This window comes from Pygocentrus nattereri, chromosome 24 (genome assembly GCF_015220715.1).
Source record: "Pygocentrus nattereri isolate fPygNat1 chromosome 24, fPygNat1.pri, whole genome shotgun sequence".
Classification (NCBI taxonomy): domain Eukaryota; kingdom Metazoa; phylum Chordata; class Actinopteri; order Characiformes; family Serrasalmidae; genus Pygocentrus; species Pygocentrus nattereri.
In genome coordinates this window covers 18,176,824-18,198,874 of record NC_051234.1, presented here as the reverse complement: position 1 = coordinate 18,198,874, position 22,051 = coordinate 18,176,824, and the positions used below count along the sequence as shown (strand labels likewise).

General features: G+C 37.6%; 1 protein-coding gene across 2 annotated transcripts in view; it reads left to right on the top strand.

The window, feature by feature from the left end:
• Nucleotides 1-22,051, top strand: part of stau2 (staufen double-stranded RNA binding protein 2) — a 148,017-nt gene that overhangs the window by 74,503 nt on the left and 51,463 nt on the right. For both annotated transcript variants that reach the window (XM_017696214.2, XM_017696212.2), the window contains exons 12-13: nucleotides 6,480-6,775; nucleotides 18,332-18,445. In XM_017696214.2, coding sequence (XP_017551703.1) covers nucleotides 6,480-6,775; nucleotides 18,332-18,445 — 410 coding nt within the window. The remainder of the gene's footprint in view (nucleotides 1-6,479; nucleotides 6,776-18,331; nucleotides 18,446-22,051) is intronic.

Genomic DNA, 22,051 nt, shown 5'->3' with positions numbered 1-22,051 from the left:
TGGTGTTTGTTGCCAAAAAGATCTATTTTGGTGTTATCTTACCACAGAACACAATCCCACTGAGACTTCCAGTAACTGTAGGCGCTTGAGTTTGTTTGACAGTAGAGGCTTTCTTCTGGAAACCCTGCCAAACAACTTGTGGTTACGTAGGTGGCATCTGATTGTAGCTTAGGAGACATTCTGACCCCAAGATATAACTAATGTCTGCAATTCCTCAGCTGTAATCCTTGGAGATTCTATGGCTACTCAAGCCTTCCTCTTTGCTGTGAGTGAGGTCAGTATGTCCTCTTCCGGGCAGATTTTTAGCATCTCAAGTTGCTTGAAGCATCTGAATTATATGGATTTTCATCCACTATCGGGGCACTATGTTTTCATGTAGCCATTTCCTGATTTTTGCAGCTTAACAGTCTTTTGTTAACATGGGAATTTGGCCTGGGTGTCACCTCACATTTTTACCCCAGTGAAAGAGAAAGTCATGGCTGACCATTTAACTGTTCCAGATAACAGAGGAGAACTTTACAACATACAAAATGAATCTGATTTTTTCTTTCAATCATTGCACTTCAAATAAAGGTAAAGATTTTTGTTAACATTTTTTAAAAACTGATCAAAAGGATAAGCAGTAAAGTACAACTCATGTTCACCAGGGGTGCCAAAATTTAAGGAGGGCACTGTATTTATTTTTTTGGCCAAAAATGGATGGTTAAATGGGTCAAACTAAAGTTTTAACAGTATTAAAAACAATAGTGACATTAACAATTTATTAACATATTAACTTTGATGCCCCAAAAATACACACATACAGACATAAAGCCCACAGGCAGAAACCACATAAACACATAAACAGGTCATCAGAGGAAGAACAGAGAGAAAGTGATGGTGTGAATTCCTTACTTCATGATGTAGTGTTGGCTTTGTTTAGCTGGAACAGAGCCATTTTCCAGTGTTAACTTTGCGTAGTTCATCTCGATCTGCCTCTCTCTCTCTTTCTCTCTGTAAACTTTCCCAACCGCCCAGCTTTTACTGTCAGAAAAGCGCCACTAATTTACAGTTCCACAGCTCTGCCAGCAGAACCAGCAGCATCTCCACAGTGCGCTGATATGATCCAGAGCTCATTGCAGCCAGAGCTGCTCCATCTTACTTTCCCACTCATTAAAGTGATAGATCCTTTCCCAATGCTTTAGCTTTCAAGGCTTTTCCTTAAGCTTAAAGAGGAATTCCACAGATTTTTCAAAATTCCTGGGCAGTTAGACGGTTAAGATGTAAGTAGAGTTATTCAGAGTGGTTTGATGTGAAATTCTCTGTTCTAGAGAAACTTACTGAGTCCGTGTTGTTCACAGTGGTGGTGATAGGAAGCAGACGTCCACTAGTAATAGCTCAGCAATGAAAAATGTTTGAAATGGTAGTTAAATAGTAGTTTTTAATTGTTCGCTGTTTTAATTGGTCTGATTGTGCCTCATTCAAAGCAGTCCAGGCTGAAATGTGCAACAAACTATGAAGTCAAGACTGAAATCCTAAGGCCTGTCGGTGGAAAAATAAACTTCAGCTGCTCTTTTTGGAAGTGTGGAATCTTTAAAAGTTGGAAAAATCCATTTGCTGACTGCCACAAACAACACAACATTTGTTTCCCCCCATCTTCTGCTGCAATAACTGTGCTACAGACTGTCTGCAGGAGCAACACTCTAACTGCTGAATGGGCGTGGCTAAACGGCTGTAGGCTGATTGGGTGAGGAAAATACTGTAGTATAAATGAGCAGGGCTAAAGTGCTGGAGGCTGAATAGGCTGGGCTTGTGTCCTGTAGCGCTAAATTGTTATAGGCTGAATAGATGGAAATATAGTGTAAAATACATAATAAATAAATAGTGGCTGAATGGGCGGGGCTAAACTACTGCATCTTAAGTGGATGGTTCTGAATTACTGGAGGAGTGGTCATATATAAATGTCCTCATGTTTGTGACCAGCACCACTTAACATATGGAGTGTATGGGGAATAATTGTGTTTAAATAAGTTTTTGTGAGTGGCATCAGACATGCATTTAAATTTTAACATTTCAAACAAATATTTGATGATCTATTTAATGAAGACAGAAGAGCAGAATGTTGAGGTCACTCTGGGTTGTTGCACTTATTTGCTTTTTATTCATTTTACAATATTTGTAACACTACAGAGTGTTATGTTTGACTATAATGCAAATCTAAATGTTTGACATGTCATATATAAAATGTAATGTTCATGTTTCAGTGTCAGTAGAAATAGATATTTTTTTTAAATGGGCCCTTTAATGCTGTGAGGTTTTGTCTGTAAGATGTCTGTGTACTTCAGTGCAGAAGGTATTGAAAAGAAAATAGCTGGAGTGGGTGGTGTTCATTTACAGTACAGTATGTTGATGTTTAGGTTCTCCGTGCGTTGCTTTGTGTTGTTGATTTACAGAAATGGAGCTGTGTTTTTATCTGTTTTAAATCAGAGTACTTTGGCTGTTGGCTGGCTGCTCTCCAGTTCACAGCGAGAGGCTCAACGGGGGAATAATTTTATTGAACATTTATGTGCTTTTTGTTGTATTTTTCTGCTGATGTAATCTTGGCTAACACCTCTCTTCTGTTCTCTTTCTTATGCAGGGTCTGATAGACTGGGTTATGTTTGTGCTTTTAGTTGTACTTCATTAAAGGCTAAACTCCAGGCTTATTATAGTTTTTAATTTAAATTTTTTTTTAACTGTTATTTAGTATTTTTATGTAGTTGTTTCCTTTAAAGAGGACTTTGAACTTATTTTGTAGTTGTAGATTATTTTAAGATAAAAGCTGTGATTATTTTTGAGTCGCAACAGTTAAAAATCAGAACAGTATAAACCTTTCACTATGACACGCCGTGCATGCGCAGACCGTATTTACACATTCCGATTGGAGTGTAATCGGATTCAGGCATTTACACGGTTATTATTCTTCTATTTAATGGGTTATTTAGAGGTTTACCCACCTTGTTCAATCGGATAGAAATTGTATTCCGAATGGCCTCAATCGGACTAGACTGTTCCGATTGAGATGTTTACATAGATGTTTTCTGTTCCGATTGAGCTATTATTCGGATTATTAGGTTGCATGTAAACATAGCTAGTTAGTAGCCACGTTTACATGCTGTTTACAATGCTGTAGCACTGTGGTATGACACTACATGTCCAACTTTGTGTGATTTATTTTTGTTTGTGCAGTACTGTGAAGTCCTATAGGCTGTGACTGAATACAACTTCAGCACAGTTGAAGTTTTTAGTTATTATTTTCTTTTGTTACACATCTGAACTGAGACACAGTAGTATGTGACTACATGTCTTATATTTGAGACTAAAGCTCCCTAATATATTACAAATCCAATTTTGTGTTTTGTGGGTTCAGTAGAGATTAATCACAATTACATTTTTTTAATCGTGACAGCCCTAATTTTAATAATAAAATACTACTACTACTACTACTAATAAAAACATCTTTATTTATACAGCACTTTTCAAAGCAGCCATTCAGTGTTTTACAGACTGAAAAAACAGGATAAGATAATACAAGTATTTTTGTTTTCGTTTTTGTTAATGATAAATATTAGGAATGTACAGTGATGTTTATGTTGCCATGGTATCTGTTTTGGTATTGGCGTAATCATTGCTTTAAAAAAGCAATTTAAAAAAAAGACTTAATATCTGATTGTGTATTTATTGAATTGCTAAGAGTTCTTTCTGAAATTCATGCCTGAAATGTTCAAAAAAACTTCTTAAACTGGTGATGCAGTCATGCTTTGATATAAAAGGAGCATCTAGCAAAGACCTGATTCTTTATGAGCAAGGATGGGTCGAGTCTCAACACTTTGCCAAAACTGAATTAGTAAAGGATTCAACATTGCAAGTTAACACTGTACTGTGCACAGCAATATCAAGCAATATATCACATCATATATCAACAATGTCCAGATCCGCTGCGGACGTCTAAAGCTTACCTGAAAATAATTGATGCACAGAGGAAACATGTAATGTAGTCTAAGTCAGTCTTGTATATGTAAATAATGTATGTATTGGTATCCAGCCCAAATAAGAAACGGACCCTCCAGAATGTTACCAGTGTGAAGTTCAAAAGCCAGCATCTGTCCTAGTGTTAGGGGTGTATCCATGGGTATTCTGCACATCTGTGAAAGGAGCATTAATGCGGAACCCGTTTTGGAACTATGTATGCTGCCCTCTAGACGCCGTCTTTTTCAGAGACGTTATAATTATTTGAGCTTGACAACACCAACCCACATTCTGCAGAGGCTACAACAGCATGACTGCATTGTAAGAGAGTCTGAGTGCTAGACTGGCCTGTCTGCAGTCCAGAACTGTGTGTTGCTAAATACATGTGTCTTATCAACAAAGGCCATGCACGGTTGTGCATCTGAAGACTTGCATAACTGAAGAGTGGCTAAATGGTAAAGAGATGTAACACAGTGGTAAACATGCACTCATGCCAAATTTTTATATTGTATGAGTTTATATTTACAAAAAGCAGTTTTTTCAATCCAAACAGATTTTAAGATAGATAGATACTTCATTGATCCCGAAGGAAATTTAGCAGATTTAATAATCATTGCTTTTTGTTTTTATTAGCATTTTATGTACTTTGCCAGGATTTTTGGAATCATATAAATGCATACACAAAATATCAGATATGGGCATTGGCCCACAAACCCCATATCGATGCAGTCCTAATAACCCTGCTAAACTGCTAAAATTGTTTTAAGTGGAAACAAGCCTCTTCTGTGATTTTATTGCATTTGGTCTGATTGAAAAGAGCTCAGGGAAATCCACACTGTGTTTTTATTTGATGACTCCATTCAATAAATTATAGACTGTGTTAACAGCGAGCTTCAGCCTTCGGTAGACGCCTTGTTTATTCTTACTAATTTCTAAAGTAATGTTTACAGGCTTTATGGAGTGAACACCGTGTTAAATCACTTTACTCTTTTTGCTTATGTAATTCTGTTTAAAGTCATGCTGCTTTCCAGCATTTGTTTCCCTGCAGTGCAAACAAACAGGAAGTAGCCTTGAAGCACAGATGCACACATCAGCACAGCTGGATTCTTGTCTGAGCCTGAATGTTGCCTATTTTTCCAGGCAGACAGGCCTAGAACCAACATGCTCCACAGATTTTAAGAGGGGCATAACATTGAAAACGTTTTTTCTCCTTTTTTGGAATGACACTTTGATGTAGTATGTGAGCAACATGTTTATATATGCCTATTCAGACCTCAACAGTTTGTCCCTGCCCATTCACACTGAAGTTTTATGGGAAAAAGAAGAAAAATGTAGGATATGACTCCTTTAATGACATAATCCACTGGATTCTTAACAGTGTTTTACTGGCTAGATGAAAATTTCAGTGTAAAGTGAGCCGTCCAAGTGGTCATGTAAATCTGTACAAATGGCGCACATGATTTCACATCTTGTTCACATCTCATTCCTTTTGTTACTAATGACCTTTTGTAATATTGCAGAAGTAGAGATTTTGTTCAGATTTTAGTGCAGTTACCTTATCGTTGGCTCTGTGGACATTTTCTCAGCATGGTTTGTGTTTAAACATCATGCTGGTTTTTCAGCAAAGGTTAGCTGTTATCTGTCTGCTGGAACATTTCAGACTTTTAGAGAAGATTTTCCCTCTTTCTTGTCCAAAAAATCCTCTTTTGACAAGTAATGAAGTACATCTGTTAAACCAGTTTTATTTATTTATTTATTTTACATTTTGTCCTCATATCTATCGGGGTCTCTGACTGTCTAATATATACATCTGTCTGTCTGTGCTTTTGTCTGTCTTTGCTTCTGTCTGTCTATCAGTCCACTGTGTACCTATCTATCTACCTGATCTGTCAATCTATCGTTCTGTCTAACTAATGGTCTACCTTTTTATGTAAAAGAATTTTCAGTGCATCCATGTAAAAAAAAAAAAAAAGAAAAAAGAAATATATATTACATTTTTTTTCTTTAAACCTGCAGAAGTCTAAAAATGTCAGGTGGTGTAACCATCCATCCAATATGTTGATTAAGTAAACTATCAAAAAGGTATTTGTTGTATAATGTTCTATATAAAATAGTTATAGTCATTACTATAACATGCTAGATAAAATCGTCATAATTATATGTTTAAAAACTTTGAAAAGTTTTTAAAAACTTTAAAATGAAATCCATGTTGCCACATAAATAAAAACTTTAAAAGTGTTCAACTTTTAAAGTACAGTTAATAAATTACAGTTAATAAATTAATAACTGAAATAGGCAATTAAAAGCTTTGGTAACACTGACTATATGTAAGACATAAAATGCACGTAAATGATAAAAAGATAAAGCTTTTTAATAAGATTTTTAAAATAAATTGTCATTTTAAAAAAACTTATTTGTCTCTTACCCTTACTCTTACATGTGTGTATGTATCAGGTGCAAGCAGCATTTATTTGTCTCTTTTTCTCCTGCAGCACAGAAAGGAATTCTGCACCTGTCCCCGGATGTGTATCAGGAGATGGAAGCCAGTCGGAATAAAGGTAGCTCCGGAGCATCTGTCAGCTTTATGAGCACTAAAGAACTGGGCCAGGGGTCTGCTGGACCTTTCTACAGCTCCCCCGGTAGCAGCAGCACCGCCTCCATGGCCAGGGAGCTGCTGAGTGGGACCCCCACAGGGGAAGGACTGAAGGGTAAACCCACCACGCTGACCTGTAGCTCTGTCCAGCCATCACAGCAGCTTGAGTACCTAGCTCACATCCAGGGCTTTCAGGTATGCTATTATAATGGCCATTCATACACCCGTCTGTTCAGGATAACTCACTTGCTGAGCACTTTCGGCAGGATCATTTAGGTAGAGTTTAAGATATTGTGGAAAAAAACAGAAAATGAAGCCTTTTCAAAAGTTATGGCACATTTTATATGTGCATATATAAAATATGTTAAACTTAGTAAATAAAAGTAGAAATTGTGCAGAAAAATGTACAGAAAAGATGCCACATTTGATTGTTGTCTTTAGAGGATACTGACATTTTTTACATAGAAAATCAGTTTTGCATGCAACCATACTTGCAATATATGGGACATATTATTATCATCATATATGGCTATTTACATGTTTGGGCCATATACATGACCCCCAGCCTGTATTGTATAAATAGGAACCTGTGTGTCATATACCTTCAGATTCAGGAAACTGAATTGATGAGTGGAGTCAGTCTGTGTGCTGTTCATTTAACTCCAGGTGCTTTTTATAATGGAGAGTAAAAACATTTTATCTTAACCTGCTGAGGTTGCCTTTGATAAAGCTTTTTGTTTTTGCTCTGAGACTTTCTGCTGCCCGAAACTCGATGAGGAGCAGAGAGGCAGCCTAACGTAAACAGCGGCAGGGCCAGCAGGTTCCAGTTAAAGGGGCAGCTGCAAAGGATGAGCAGAGTCTGCTTGTGGATTAGAGTTTAAAAGCCACAGGATTAGTGCAGGCCGGGATATCTCTCCCATCTCTCCTACCAGCAGGGATTTGACTGTGTGCCGTAACATAGCAGGAAATGTGAGGCAGTGATGTAAACGATGGAAATCAGTAATGAAAACCTGAATGCTCAGAAAGTCCCGTTCAGCTTTTAGTGAAGAGTTTAGTGGAGAGTTTTGTGAATGGAACTTGATTATTTAATTTAAAATAAATATTCGATTTAATGATCAAATTTGATTAAAATATTTAAAAACAGCAGTGCAGTTTGAATAATTGAACAATAAAATATTGATTATGAAAAGATAATGTTTCTTCTGTTCCGAAATAGTCTCATCAATTCGGCTATGGTTGCTAGATATGTCCCGGTTTTATAGTACTTGCTATGACAATAGTTGTTTACCAGAGATGTTTTTCCTTTATTTTGTAGTATTTCCAGTTTCCCTAATAAATACTAAAACGTTAATAAAATAAAGTAAAAATTACTGTAAAAACTGTAAAAATTCTTACGTGAAACACCTTGATTTTTCCTTATTCTAGTAGGATATTCAAATATTCAAGACATTTGATAGAATATTTGAAAATAAAAATATTCAATAGTTTCTGGCCCACTTACCTTCTCTATGAATCAACAATGAATCATTTAATGTCTTTGCATTTTTAAATTGTATCATTTCAGTAACAACTTCTTCCACAAGGGGGAGCCATAAGCTCTCAAGTAGCTTTTGAAAAATATGTATGAGCCCACACCAGCAGGAGCTCACGAGTGCATGTATATGAACTGAAAGGCCAAACACTACACTAAAGCTGAAAACATGCTCCTTTGGGGATGATGATTATTATTGTTGTTGTTGTTATTATAAAATGTTAATACATGGGTACAATTACATATTAATAGGTACTCATTAACTAGGTACAATTACACATGTACTGATTACTCATTGTTGTGTGTAGACAGCAGTGGTCAGGCTGCGCTGTGCTGGCTCCAGTGCAGGCTGTTGGACAGCTCTGTATGTTTGCTCTTATTGTCAGAGTTCACGCTGTTGGCTCGGACCAAATCTGATGCAAGTAGGGCAGAAATAATGGAGCGAGTGTAATTCCCAACACACTCATTCTCTCCCTTCCTCTCTCTCTATCCAGCTTTTCAGCCTACCAATTCTTCTAGGAATCCTCTTTCATGAACCAAATCACATGATTATTTTTTCTCCATTATCCTTAACCTCTTAATGTCCATATGTAGACTTTTGAAGTTCATTTTTCTTATAAGCACAAATCTGAAGAAATTTTGATTTCAAGTCTTTGCATGAAATTTGAAAAAAGAAATCTAATGATTATGAGTAAAAGTATAAAAATTACATGGAATCAAAGCAATTCAAACAAGCCCTGTTAAATTTTCATGCGAGGTATGAAAATACAAAATGTCAACACTTTAGATCAATCAGGGCAAGTCCTGTGGCATTTTTCCTCACCACACTGCATTTAGTTATTAAATAGAAATGAGTTCATATTTTATTTTTGTTTTTTTGTGATATTTTTAGTAAAACCATTTCTTAAACCACTGTTCTGAATGTGTGAATCCAACAACAAAACTGGCATGGAACTTCTTTTATACAGTGATGGGAAACACTGTAGAGTTAATTCTGGGCCTTGAATCCAGTTTCCTGTCCTGGATTTTGTATTCACCGGACTGTATAACCTGAATTGTTGATGTAACTGGTTGGGCACCTACCAGCAATTACAAAATCCGGGACCCGAAACTGGATTCAAGGTCTGCATTTGAAGTGCTGCTCAGCTAAATCTGCCCCCAAAGCCACCAAGTATGGACCATTACGCTATACTCATAGACTAATGCTAAAGTTTGGGCGCCACAGTGAAATTCCTGTTTTGTTGAAGTGAAAATAAATAAATAACACATCATCTACAGAAAAAATTAAAATAACACATGGCACATTTCATGTTTTATGTCATTTGTTGTCATTTCACACTTTTTTGTTTATAAAAACTTAGCAAATAAATAGAAATTGTGCACTTATGTTTGCACAAAAAGTTCCCTGTATAGGTGATGTTAAGTTATTTTGACTGGCGGTGTTCAAACTTACGTACAACTGTACAATACACACCAGTCTTCCATGTTATTTTACTTACTTTTATTTCATTACTCATTCTTATCTGTATTTTTAAACTTACTAGTTTATTGTACAGCCTTTTGATATGTCTTATTGTTATTATTATTATTTTTAGTTGTATCAGTAGCAGCTTTTCTACACTTTAGCTCATGCTATGACAGCATCATTCCAAAATGCACCCAAAAAGATCAGGCAATGGGAGCTATGGACCCGTGGGAGGGTGAAGAGGTGGGGGGGTTGGGGAGCCTTGCTGGGGGGATTGAATAGTGAAGTCAATCTCTGTGGGAACCGTCGTGGTGCAGCACGTCAGGTGCACATCATAAAGAGCCTTTTGTAGAGAGTCTGTATGCTGTAGAGCAGGTAGAGCTGATATGAGGGACAGTCCTGCTCTCAGTTCCACCACCATTCAGCCCAGCCTTCACCACATTGTGACACTGAAGCCCTGTTACATCATTTAAAGCAATAGTTTAGCAAAGAAATTACCTTGTTTATAATAAGTTTATGTTGTACTGGTTGTTTAAAGGTAGTGGTTTGCTTAAGCTGCCAGAAGATTGTTTTTCATAAACAAATAGGTTTAAAATTAAAGTTATTTCCTTTTTTATTTAAACATGGAGCACTTTGACCTTATTGAATGCTATGGTGTATCAGGGGTTGCTAGGTGGTTAATACAGTGTTTCACAAACTTATTATTGTTTTGCAAGGTAGTGGCTGTGGTATTGAAGGTGGTCGCTGGAATGTTGATCAAAGGTTCCTATAGTAGCCCAGGCAGTTAGGTGATAGCTAGGGTGTCACTAAGATGTTGCTATGATATCCCAGGTGATTGCTAGAATGTTGTCAAGTTATGATGTTATTCAGGTAGTTCCTTTGGTATCGCTAAGTGGTTGTGGTGGCTGTGATGTTTCAGGTTGTTGCAAGGATGTTGCTCAGTGATTGCTGTGGTTTCCCAGGTTGTTGCAAGGATCTTGCTCAGTGATTGCTGTGGTTTCCCAGGTGGTTGCTAGGATGTTGCTAAGCAGTTACTGTGATGTTTCAGGTGGTGATTGCATTCAGCTTCAGTAGTTGTGATTTTCTCAAATAATTCACAATGATTGAGATTAGGTGATTATGTAATAATTGTGAAAGGCCTTGTGGCTTTGGTATGACAGGCCTTGTGGCTTTGGTGTGTCAGGCCTTGTGGCTTTGGTGTGACAGGCCTTGTGGCTTTGGTGTGACAGGCCTTGTGGCTTTGGTTCTAGCTTGAAAACTGTGGCTGGAGAAATTTTACAATGTTCTGACCATGATTACTTGAACACATGGACTACTTATTGTTTAGTTTGTGTCACAAAATACCTTTTTTGCTCAATAAAACATGAATGTAACATGTAAGTAATTTTTTTTCTTTATTTTACGACCTTATGATATGACGGATTCTTATCACAATTAGTCGCATCCCTATTATAAATACTTTTTATAATACTTATCAGAGAGCTTGCTTTGTAATACACTGTGAATACACAATGTATTTTTAAATAACGCTCCAACCCACCCCCTTTTTCTTCTTCACCCACCTGCTTCCTGTGGAACTATCCCTCACTACCTTAATGGCTAAGCACTGACTGATGATGACCTGATTGATTTAATGAGGGGAAGTCTGAGCTTCAGTGTTTTTATTGTAGGTTTCACTGTTTAATTTTAGTAACGATGGTCAAGTGATGAAAGTGCTGAGGGAAATGACTCAACTTATAATGAAAGATTTCATTTTATTAGGTAATGCATCTGGATGACTCATTCACTGCCTGCTGCTCAGATCTGTTAATGGACTGGCTTATTAGTCATTTTTAGGCTTGAAATTGCTCTGGTCAGACATGAAAAGAGCCGTTTTATCTGTAAATTTGGGCACCTGTCATGTCTGTAAGGTTTTTGGACGGATATTTATCAGCCGTTCCTGTTGTGTAGACCATATTTAGTTAGAAAAGTGAAGCATTAATGTGAACAGAATAAAGGTCCTTATCTGCTGTTTTTAGTTTGTTATAGCTAGATTCTGTCAGTGTATTAGGAATGTTTGTTTTGCACGTGCAGTTTAAATGAAATCATGAATAACCCCAGCGTGGTTAGACTACACAGTGATTAGGAAGTTTAGAGTAATGAGTAGAGTGATGATAAATGATTAAAACTCTTCTGTGGATGTGTAGCTGTTAAGAAGCTCTTACTGAGTAAAGGAAACAGATCGAGCTAAAAAGCTGCTGGTGTTCTAACAATTAACTGACCACCCCAGTGTCCAGACCTCAGCATCACTGAATGTGTTTGGCATTACTTGGATGGTGAGAAAAGAAAATGTGGATGTGGAAAAATAGCGCTGCATATTTCTCACACAGTGACTTTTGCAGAATGTTGTATACTATATATACATTGCAATAGCCTATATGTTTCCAACAGCTGGACTGTAGCATATTTCTGCAAGCTTCAGTTTCTTCTTGTGTGCATTCTCCTTCCTCCTCTCGCCTGTGTGAAAACCACTTCACATGGAGCCTGCGGTGTTTTCTCCTCAGCTTTGCCGGCTCTCTGTTCTCATGCACTTTTTCAACATCAAACACATCTCCTGTCCAGCCTTCAAAGAGCCATAGAGTTTGTTTCCATCGCTCTCGCCCTTCTTCCATCCCTGCAGCCAGTGTTTATGCTGGGATTTACATTAGCAAACACAGGCTGGGCATGATTTTGGTTTTTGCTTGGTTCTGATGGGTTCCAGCTGTGGCTTAACTTGTCTAAGTTTGTCAGGGAAATGAATGTTGTGGTTGAGGAAGAGCTGGCACTGTGTTGGGTCTCGGGGCTCCGTGGTGGCTCTGCGCGATGAGCTCGAGTGATAAAATTGCACCACAGTTAATTCCAGCAGGAAAACCTCAACTCGGGCACTTTCACAAACAGCATGAGAAACACATACAAAGATGGTGAGCATTTGGGGATCCAAACTACAGGAGAAAAACAGCGCCTGAGATTACGTGAAATATAAACCAAGCGTGCACCTACTTTGTATTTACACTAGTTGATCATTTTATCAGAAACACTTGCCATTAACGACTCAGATTACGTAAAACTATGGTAGTAAAAAGAATCAGGCATAACAGTAACTGAGGAGGTGTGGCTAAGGGCCTGGGAAGACTCCCTGCCAACTTCTGCTGGAAGAATATTGTTCATTTTTTTCATTACTCTTAAATAGAGGTCTCATCAAACAAGGTTCAAGTTTGAATGTTGGAGGGAGTGTGGAACAGTTATGGTGGATCACGGTAGCATATTTTGGTTTTGTACTTTCATCCAACCTCGTTGTTTCGAGGTGAGATATATAATTTTATAAACCTCTGATTTTGCTATACATTGGACTAATACCAGTAAATTTGATGGTTATTTTTTTAAAGGTTTTCCTTGTTGCAGGCAAAATATTGGTTTAGGAGAAAGCCTCCTACCATACGTCTGTTTCTGAAAAGGATTTACTATTTGCACCAAATTGAAATTAGAGTTTCACTATATTTACAGGAAAAAGGAAAGAAGCATTCTTCAAATTCAGTATAATAACTATGGATTATGCATTGTTATTTTAAATACTAAATACAAAGGTGCAGTTTACAGTGAGGTCCAGAACTCAGCGCTTAAAATCTTGTGTACGTTTTTTTTCCTTTTAAATCTGGAAATAAACAGAGGTTTTGGAATCTTGAAAAATTGACAATCAAGTTATGACAATATAAAATTAAGAAATATTTTCGGTGTGTTTGTCACTACTGAAATCAAAGCAAATGTATGACATTGACTGTGTTAAAGTCTTTGTACAAAAATGTCATATTTTTGAGTCGTATCCGTTTCATTGTAGCGCAAGTTCAGATGACTCTCAAGTGGATTTGATCTACTGATTAAAGGCCTTTAAGCAAACTTACGGAGTCTATGCCAACTTGAGAGCATGCTGTCATTAAAGCAAATAAGAAACATACCAAATACTGAGGAATTCTGTAATTCATGTAAACATTTAGAGATTCTACTATTCATCATCAAACCATTTGTAATGAACACTTTGTATTAAATTGCAGAATAGAAGCATTTCACCAGTGGTCTCATGCAAAACACAAATTAATACTTGCTAGTTGTTTACAAGAGTTTGGCTCTCCTGGTCAAATTCCATGTTTTGTTGATTTTCTAAGTGAAATGAAGTCAACACATCTACAGAGATCACACTTTTGTGCATTTTAGTGAACAGTTTCTATTAATGTGCTGTATTTAACATATTGGGGAAAAATAAAACATAACATGTGGCAATTGCAAATATGGCACAATTTATATATTTTAGGTTTTTCCCCCAATATTTTAAATAAGAAATTGTGCCATCAGAAACACGTGGAAGTTGACTGAATTGAGAGTGGTCTACCACCTTTTTTTTTTACAAGGGACATACGTTTCAGTCAAAAATTCAGGATTTGTAAGAAATTATTAGGGAAATGGAACATTCTGTCAGTTCTGAATGCTTGGTAAACACACTGTGCATCCAACAATAAAGGGAGTATTGCACATCTTTCATACAGCATTACTAACATGGTAGAAGCAGCGGAGCCATCACTCTCCCAGCTTGGTAGAGCGGTGTGAGTGAGGGAGACCTTCTAACGGGGGAAACTGGACACAACTAAATTGGAGGGGTGTATGCAGGTTTACTGTCCAGTTTTAAAGAAGTATGATTTCTTGAATCATTTGCTCTCCTGGTAAATAAAGGTTTAAAGAGGGAGTGGATGGGGTGATTTGCCATGCAAGTTTCAGTGTCTTGGTTCTGTGATAATCGTTGTTGTTCAGTTTGTATTATGTCCTGTTGGCTTGATAAGTCTGACCTACACTTTCCTATATATAACTTTTTTGCGGAAATTATAGCTCTACAGTCCAGGGCTCTGCTACACATGTAGAAAAGAGTGCATCATTTGTTTTGACACGTGTTGACATTGTGAGCCATTTGGGGCCGCTCCAGTTCTCGGTGCAAATTACATAATTGCATTAGCATCTAAAATGAATTACAGCAGAGGACTGTTTCCATTTTGTAATCTTTTGGCTAGTGCATAAATGTAATATTGGACTGAATTTAAATTTAATCTTAATAAATATCCCACTGAGACTGGGCACATACAGTTTTTGTACAAGATTTTTTGGCTTTGTTTGGCTTTTATAGGATAAAAGTGGACAAATTACATTAGCAGGTAGGGAGTCGGTAAAAAAAAAGAATTAGGTGAAATGAGTATATTAGAAAAACTGAAACTTTTATTTTTTGGCAAAGCATGATGTGCTGTTAAATGTGAACCAGTAAGGGTGTCTTTACCAGTTAAACACTAAAATATTTGAATAAACACAAACATATTTTTTATATAATTTTTATATAAAAATACATTTATATAAAGTAACACATTTTTATGATGTGGTTGATATGTTGGTTAGAACAACAACAGGTTTGGTTTTCAGCCTCAGAGAAGCAAAGCAGAAACATATTTAACAGAAAATTACTCAGAAGCCTCAACAGCTAATTATGTATAAAAATATAATGATATATAAAATATAATGTCCACTCTTTACCTTTATTATAGCTTTTCTTTGAATTCCAGTTTAGGAAAATCCTCATTTTTCAGTTTTCTGCTTCTTTATTCAGGTGAAATATCTGCTTAGAAATATCTCTTGACACTGGCACAGTGCTGTATTTATATGTATACATTAGCAAAAAAAAGTATATGAACCCTTTGAAATTGGCAAATTTTCTTTATTAATTGGTTATAAAATGTGATCTGTTCTTCATCCAAATCACGACTATGGACAGTGTGCTAAAGCTAATAACACACACCTCAATCTTTCATATCTATATTGTTCACACCATTTAAATGCCCACATTGCTGGTGAAAAAAGAAAGTGAACACTTGGGTTTAGTAACTGGTCAAACCTTTGGCAGCAGTGCAGTCAAGCAAGCACTTCTGATGCTACAGATGCTTTGCAGTACTGCTTTAGCTCAGACATATTCTTCAGATGCCTGATGCGAACGGCTTTCCTGAGGTCATTCCACAGCATAATCCTGTAGGATACCTTATTAAACTTGGGAATTTGTTTTTCCTCAATGATGGCAGTTGATCCAGACACGAGACAGCAAAGCAGCCCATCATGATACTCCCGCCACCATGCTGTACCACTGGAATCATGTTTTCATGTTAGCACGCTTTCCCTTTTTACGCCATACGTAGTGCTATGTGGTCTTTCTGAAGACGTCAACATTAGTTTTGTTAACAAAACATTGTTCCAGTAGTGTTTTGGAGTGTCAAGTTGCTCTTTGGCATGCAGCGTGCCTGTTTAGTGTTTTGCAAATGGTAAATATTTTGTTCTTTAACAGATTGTGTTTGCCCTTTATTGTCATATATTGTCACCAGGCCATATTTTAAGATGAATTTATACGTATATGCAGGTAATTCCAATGGGTTCACATGGTTTTTCTTGCCACTGTATACACTTAAAAAGATGGTTCTTGAGTAAGGAAGTTGGTTCTATATAGAACCATGAACAGTCACAGCACCCTATGTATGATTAAAGGGTTCTCTGCTTGGTGAAAAGATTCTTTAGCTTGATAAAGAATGTGCTGTAAATGCTTCTATATGGCACCTTTTTGAATAGTGTCCAAAATGGGTTCTTCCGCTGTTCTAAGCTTGACATCGTAAATTGTGATTTCAATAATATAGCATTGATATTTCTTGTGTGTGTAAAGCCCGCCATGCATATATATTTATACTTAGATCCTTGAGCTAAGTATGCTGTAGGAATTCCCGCTCCTTCTCCTCAGTCAGTCATGTACTCGCTTACTGTTGGTGTGCTGAATCCTTTGGAAAATCTAGCCAAACAAACGCTACAGTGATCGGGAAAGAGATCAATCAGATGAGCTTAATTTCTCCTTCTCTCAGCGTGATCTTTCAGGCATCTTCATTGTGTAGCCTGTTGCTCCTCCAGTGCGCCTGATGTATGGAGTGTCACGGGGGCCTCCATTTCCCATGATTCAGTGAGCTGGCTGGAAGGCTGCCACATGTTGGGCAGCAGTTTAACTAAAACTCTGACACGGACTGAGAACTAATGACGCGCAGTGCTAATCAAGCATGTGTTTCTGTGACACGCTGATTGTGTAATAATTCACACCATTGTGCAGAGCCTTTATACTTCCTTAATGATCTAGTACGCAGCCTGGACCCAGAGGATGCACCACAGTCACTACCTCGCAAACACCCCCAGCACGCCACCCACCACCACTCCCCTCGTCCCGGCCTTTTATATGAAGTGTTTTAAGTCATTTTGAAACTGAATGTTGTCGAACAAATAATTGACATTTAAAGCTGATGTTTTCAGCTGGCAGGTTAAATAGTTGCACACCAAAAACGTTCTTCTCTTCTCTTCTCTTCTCTTCTCTTCTCTTCTCTTCTCTTCTCTTCTCTTCTCTTCTCTTCTCTTCTCTTTTTCTCTTTTTCTTTTTCTCTGCTCTCTTTGCATTCTTTCTTCTCTCCATTTTGGTTACTCCTTCTTTCTTCTGCTTATTTCTTCCTTCTTTTCATATTTCTTCTTGTTTGATTACTCTCCTCTTTTTTTCTTTCTCCCCTTCTATTTCTCATCCTCCTCTTGTTCCTCTTATTTTTCTTCGCCTGACTTTCTCCTCCCACACAGCCTTTTATCAGAGCAGTTTAGTCATTCTGAAAGTGATTCTTGTCAAACAAATATTTAGCATTAAGGTTGTTGTTTACAGCTGCAGGTCAAACAAACACTTGCACACCAAACACTTCTATTCCCTTCTCATGTTCTCTTTTTCTCTTCCCTCCTTTAAACTTTTCTTTTTTTCTTTGTCTCTCCCCTTTCTACACCTTTTCACCTTACTTTTCTTTCGTCTCTTTATCATTCTTTTTTCCTCTTTTCTTCCTTCTGTTCTTATACTCATTTCACCAAACACTTTCTCTCCTTCTCCCTTTTTTTCTTCTCTTCTTTTTCCACTCTCTCTCCTCTTTTCTTTTTTTCTCTCTTCTATCTGTTCTCTGTATCCTCTTCTCTTTCTACCCATACCCTTTGTCTTTATTTTTGCTTATATTTTCTTTCTTCTATTAATTTTCAACTTTTCTTCTTTCTCTCTTTCCCTCCTCTTTTATTTTTTGTCTTCTTGTTGTTCCTCTTTTTTCAAATCCTCCCCTTTCTCATCTACTTTCTCTCAGCTTTCTTATCTTTTATTCATTTTCTGTTTTTCCTTTGTTTTTCTCCATTATGTCTTGCTTATCCTCCCCATTTTCCATTTCTACTTCTTTTTTCTTCTCTCTCTCTCTCTCACTCTCTCTCTCTCTCTCTCTCTCTCTCTCTCTCTCTCTCTCTCTCTCTCTCTCTCTCTCTCTCTCTCTCTGTGTGTGTTGGAGGTGTATATAGGTCAGGCATGAAATGATCAGAAAGTGCTTGCAGTGAAAACTCCTCCTGGTGTTGTTGAGTAGTTTGACAGTAGTTGCTGTTTGTGTCCTCAGCTGACCCTGAGTGATAACACTGGGCCAAAATTCCCCCCAGAAAGACATAATAACACTCAGTTAAGTGTCTGTTTTGCTGTGTTTTATAGTGAAACTAAAACTACAGTTTGTGTGTCTTGACTACTTTCAGTCTGATGTGCTGTTTATTCCGGTCAAGGCCAGCATGATGTTCCTGTGTGACGCTCTGGCTAATCCCCCATCTTTTTTTTTTTTTTTAACCTCCTCTGCAGGTGCAGTATTCAGACGGGCAGACTGACAAAGAATTTATGACCTATCTGACCCTTTCACCTGTCCAAATGACTTTCCATGGCATTGGGAGTTCCATTCAAGCTAGCCATGACCAGGTATGCTTAACACACTGTTTTAATACTGTATATTGTAAGGTTGTGTGATATGGACAGAGTGCAGTTATGATATGCATTGCATTATATTACAACACATTGGGGAGCCATTGATTTTAAAGATTGCATTGTTTTACCTTATTTGTTCATGTGAATGACTTGATTCATCAGTGTCTGTGATTGGCCTAGATGCTCACAGCACGCAGTGAACGAACACTGATTGGTTATAGGCTCATTTGCATATTACAGCCTTCTGTGTTTTCAGTAGTGCAAAGGCCAATATCATGATAAGGATTAACAAAGAACATTCTGCACGGCCGTGTATGAGTGGTTTCTCTCAAAAAGATCTACATTCCTTTATTTTCTTCAAGCTTTACTTTTTTATACACCATTAAAGATCTACTTTGGCACACTTCTGCCTTTGCATACTTTTGTGTTTGGCACTTTCATCTTATTTAGTTTTTTCCCCCCAGATTCAGGACATCCTCAGCTAATAAAATGTCATTAAAAACAGTAAATTCACAAACTAAACCTAAGTAGCACAAAAATGAACCTAATTTTTTGGCAGTTTTTATTGGGGGGGGGGGGGGGGGGGGGGGGGATAAACAGTGGTACAACTGTGGTAAAACTACACAAAGCCCTCTGATTGAATATAAAAGTTATTATTTTCAAGTTATGCCCTATTTTATGGACAGTGTCCATCTGCATTTTTGTGGAACATTGCTTATATATGAAAGTTCTCTTGGCAGTTTCTGTCTATAGTTACAAAAGAGTACTTTGCAGACCCCACACTAGAGAAGGGACAATTGTTTTGTATTTTTTTTGCATACAATCTGTATAATCTGCATCATGATGCCCACATCACTCACGTCTTCCGAGTAACGAGTTGGTATCTGATTCACGCTGTGCCTCATGTGTTGTTCAATTCTAGAGCCTCGTCTTTAGACAAAAGCCTCAGCCATATTATTAGTTTTTCTGTTTCTGCTTGCCCAAAAACACTACAACTTTCTTTACATCAGATATCGCTATTGGCTGGTGCAACCCAGGCAAACCCAGTCTGTGCCCCCTTCAGCGCAGTGCACATTAAAACCTCCAAATCACATACTCTGATTGCTAACCAAAGCCAGTCAAATACAAAACATGGACTATGCATCACATGATGTCACGAAAAAGGCTAAAGATTGAACATGATCTGTATACAAAACAGTTGGATTAGCTTTGTGCCAAGTGCGGATGTTTTCTGTAAATTTACGCTGTAGGTTTAGATAGCAAGTAAGTCAAGTAAGTGACCAACAAAACACGAACTTTGGCTTTTTTCTCTAGTTTAAAGAAGTAAAAAGCGCATTTCTCTAGCTCACACTACTTGAAAAGCAGTACGTCTTAGGCAGAAAAGCTTTTTATTTGGTCAGTAAATGTTGATATGTATTTTTTATCTAACGCCTGGTTTATCAGTACTTCATTAAATTAAATCAGGTGCTGCTGATGGAATTGAATAAATCCAGAAGGGAGGCATCCAGGCAAACACTGTAACCAAACTTCTGTTCTTCAAAACACAAGACATTTGTTTTATTTATATGTATTCTGTGTTGTGTTGGTATTTTCAGTATTTATTTTAAATTTATTTGTATTTTTGTACAGTATTTGTAATTTATTTACTGAGTAACATTAAAATATGGTCCAAGCATATGTTTTCATGTGAATCAGTGGCATCCTGATTTATGAGATTAGATAAGCTAGTTTTCTGTTTCCCCTCTCTATTCCATCTGTTTCTGGAGCCTACAGAAGTTTAAAACAAAGGGTTATACATAAGTTATTTACCTACAAACCTTGTTTTGAAATGATGACAGCTTGTCTATAGAAGATTTCAGCTCCAAATATTGTTTGGCCTCATTTTGAAGGCAAAAAGCCATCGAAGCCATTTTGAAGGTCTGACTTTTACAAGAGTAGTAATAAAAGTTAAACTTCTAATAGCCTTCTTAACTGCTGAAATACTGAGCTGATGTTAGCAAACCTACACTACTATACACAAAAAAAACTTTGGTTTTTGGAAAGAGTTGAACAATATATTTAAATAGTGTGAAGTGAAATTCAGAAATGCTGAAGCACCTGTAGAGACCGATTTCTGCACATATATTTCATCACAATGTTTGTTTCAGGGTTGCTGTGGTTACTCACAAATTGTACATATAATTCTCCCCCCCCCCCCCCATTTGTGTAAGCCTCAGCGATAAATTACATTCAACTGTGCAAGATTACTACAAATTACCTTCAAATTTGCTGTTAGGCAATCAGAACACGCATAGCCATTATCCTCATTGTTAATGATAAGCATCATTTAGTTACAGTTTCGACAGGCCAGACTGCATTTGATTAGTTTTTTTTCCCCTCTCTCCTTTCTTCAAGTAATTACCAGAGAAATGTCCCTCTGATCAGAGTATGTTTTTTCTGGGCTGACTGGTATTCAGGAGGTGGCTTATTGTGTGCCGTCGTCCATGCAGAAAACCCGTTGCTTACATTACCTAATCTAAACATAGGACACTCTTTTGTTCTGCCCTTCAAAGCTCCCACTCCAATAAAGCCTGCTCTATAACTGGTAATGGGCTTTCTGTTGAGAGGACATGGCCGCTAAAGCAAAATTAAGGCAATATAGGCCACAGCCTTGTTGTTGCCAAGAGCACTGGTGCATGACCAACTGTTAGGCAGCTTTTCTTCTCCAGATTCCTTAGTACAGTGGCGCTCAGCCACAAAAGGAGGCTGGACAATGAGTTCTGAGTGTTTTTGGGCTGGGACGCCTCCACAAGTGGCTAGGCTGCTTAGCATTGTGCAGAGAGTCATTCTCATAATGGTGTGTGCACTACTTGGCTGGTGTTAGAGTGGCCACACGTCTCCAGGCCATGTTTTTAAGGTTTTAAACTTTAGACTTCAGGCCATGTATCTGCTTTTAGGCCCTATGCTTTAGGCTTTAAGCCTCAAGCCATGTGTCTGTCTTTAGGCTCTTGGCCACATATTCCATTTTTGAGTCTACGCCTTGGGCCACACATCTGACTTAAACTTTGGGCCATATGCCTGCCTTTAAACTTTAGGATGCATGTCTGCATTTAGGCCACACATCTGGTTTTAGGCGACCCTTTAGGTCTTCCTTTAGGCAACACATCACACTTTATGCTTTGGGCCATATATCTTACTTTAGCCCTTAAGCTTTTTTAGGCCACTTGTCTGTGCTTTAGGCTTAAGGCCTCACATCCCACTTTTAGACTGTAGATTCTTTAGGCCAAACATCTGCCTTTAGGCCAAACACATGTCCTTTTAAACTCCAGGCTTTGGACCATATATCAGGCTTTAGCCCACATGTTTCCTTTTAGATGCTAGGCTTTAGGTCATACATCAGACTTATCACATCTCCTATTAGACTCTAGGCTTTAAACTGCACATCTACCTTTAAGCCACACATCTGACTTTATGCTTTGGACTGCATGTCTGCTTTTAGGCTTTAATTTTTAGGCTTTAGGCCACATCACTGTCTTTAGACTCTATGCTTTAGGGTTTTGGCCTTTGGCATCCCACTTTTAGACACTAGGCTTTAGGCCACATGTGGACTCTAGGCGTAAT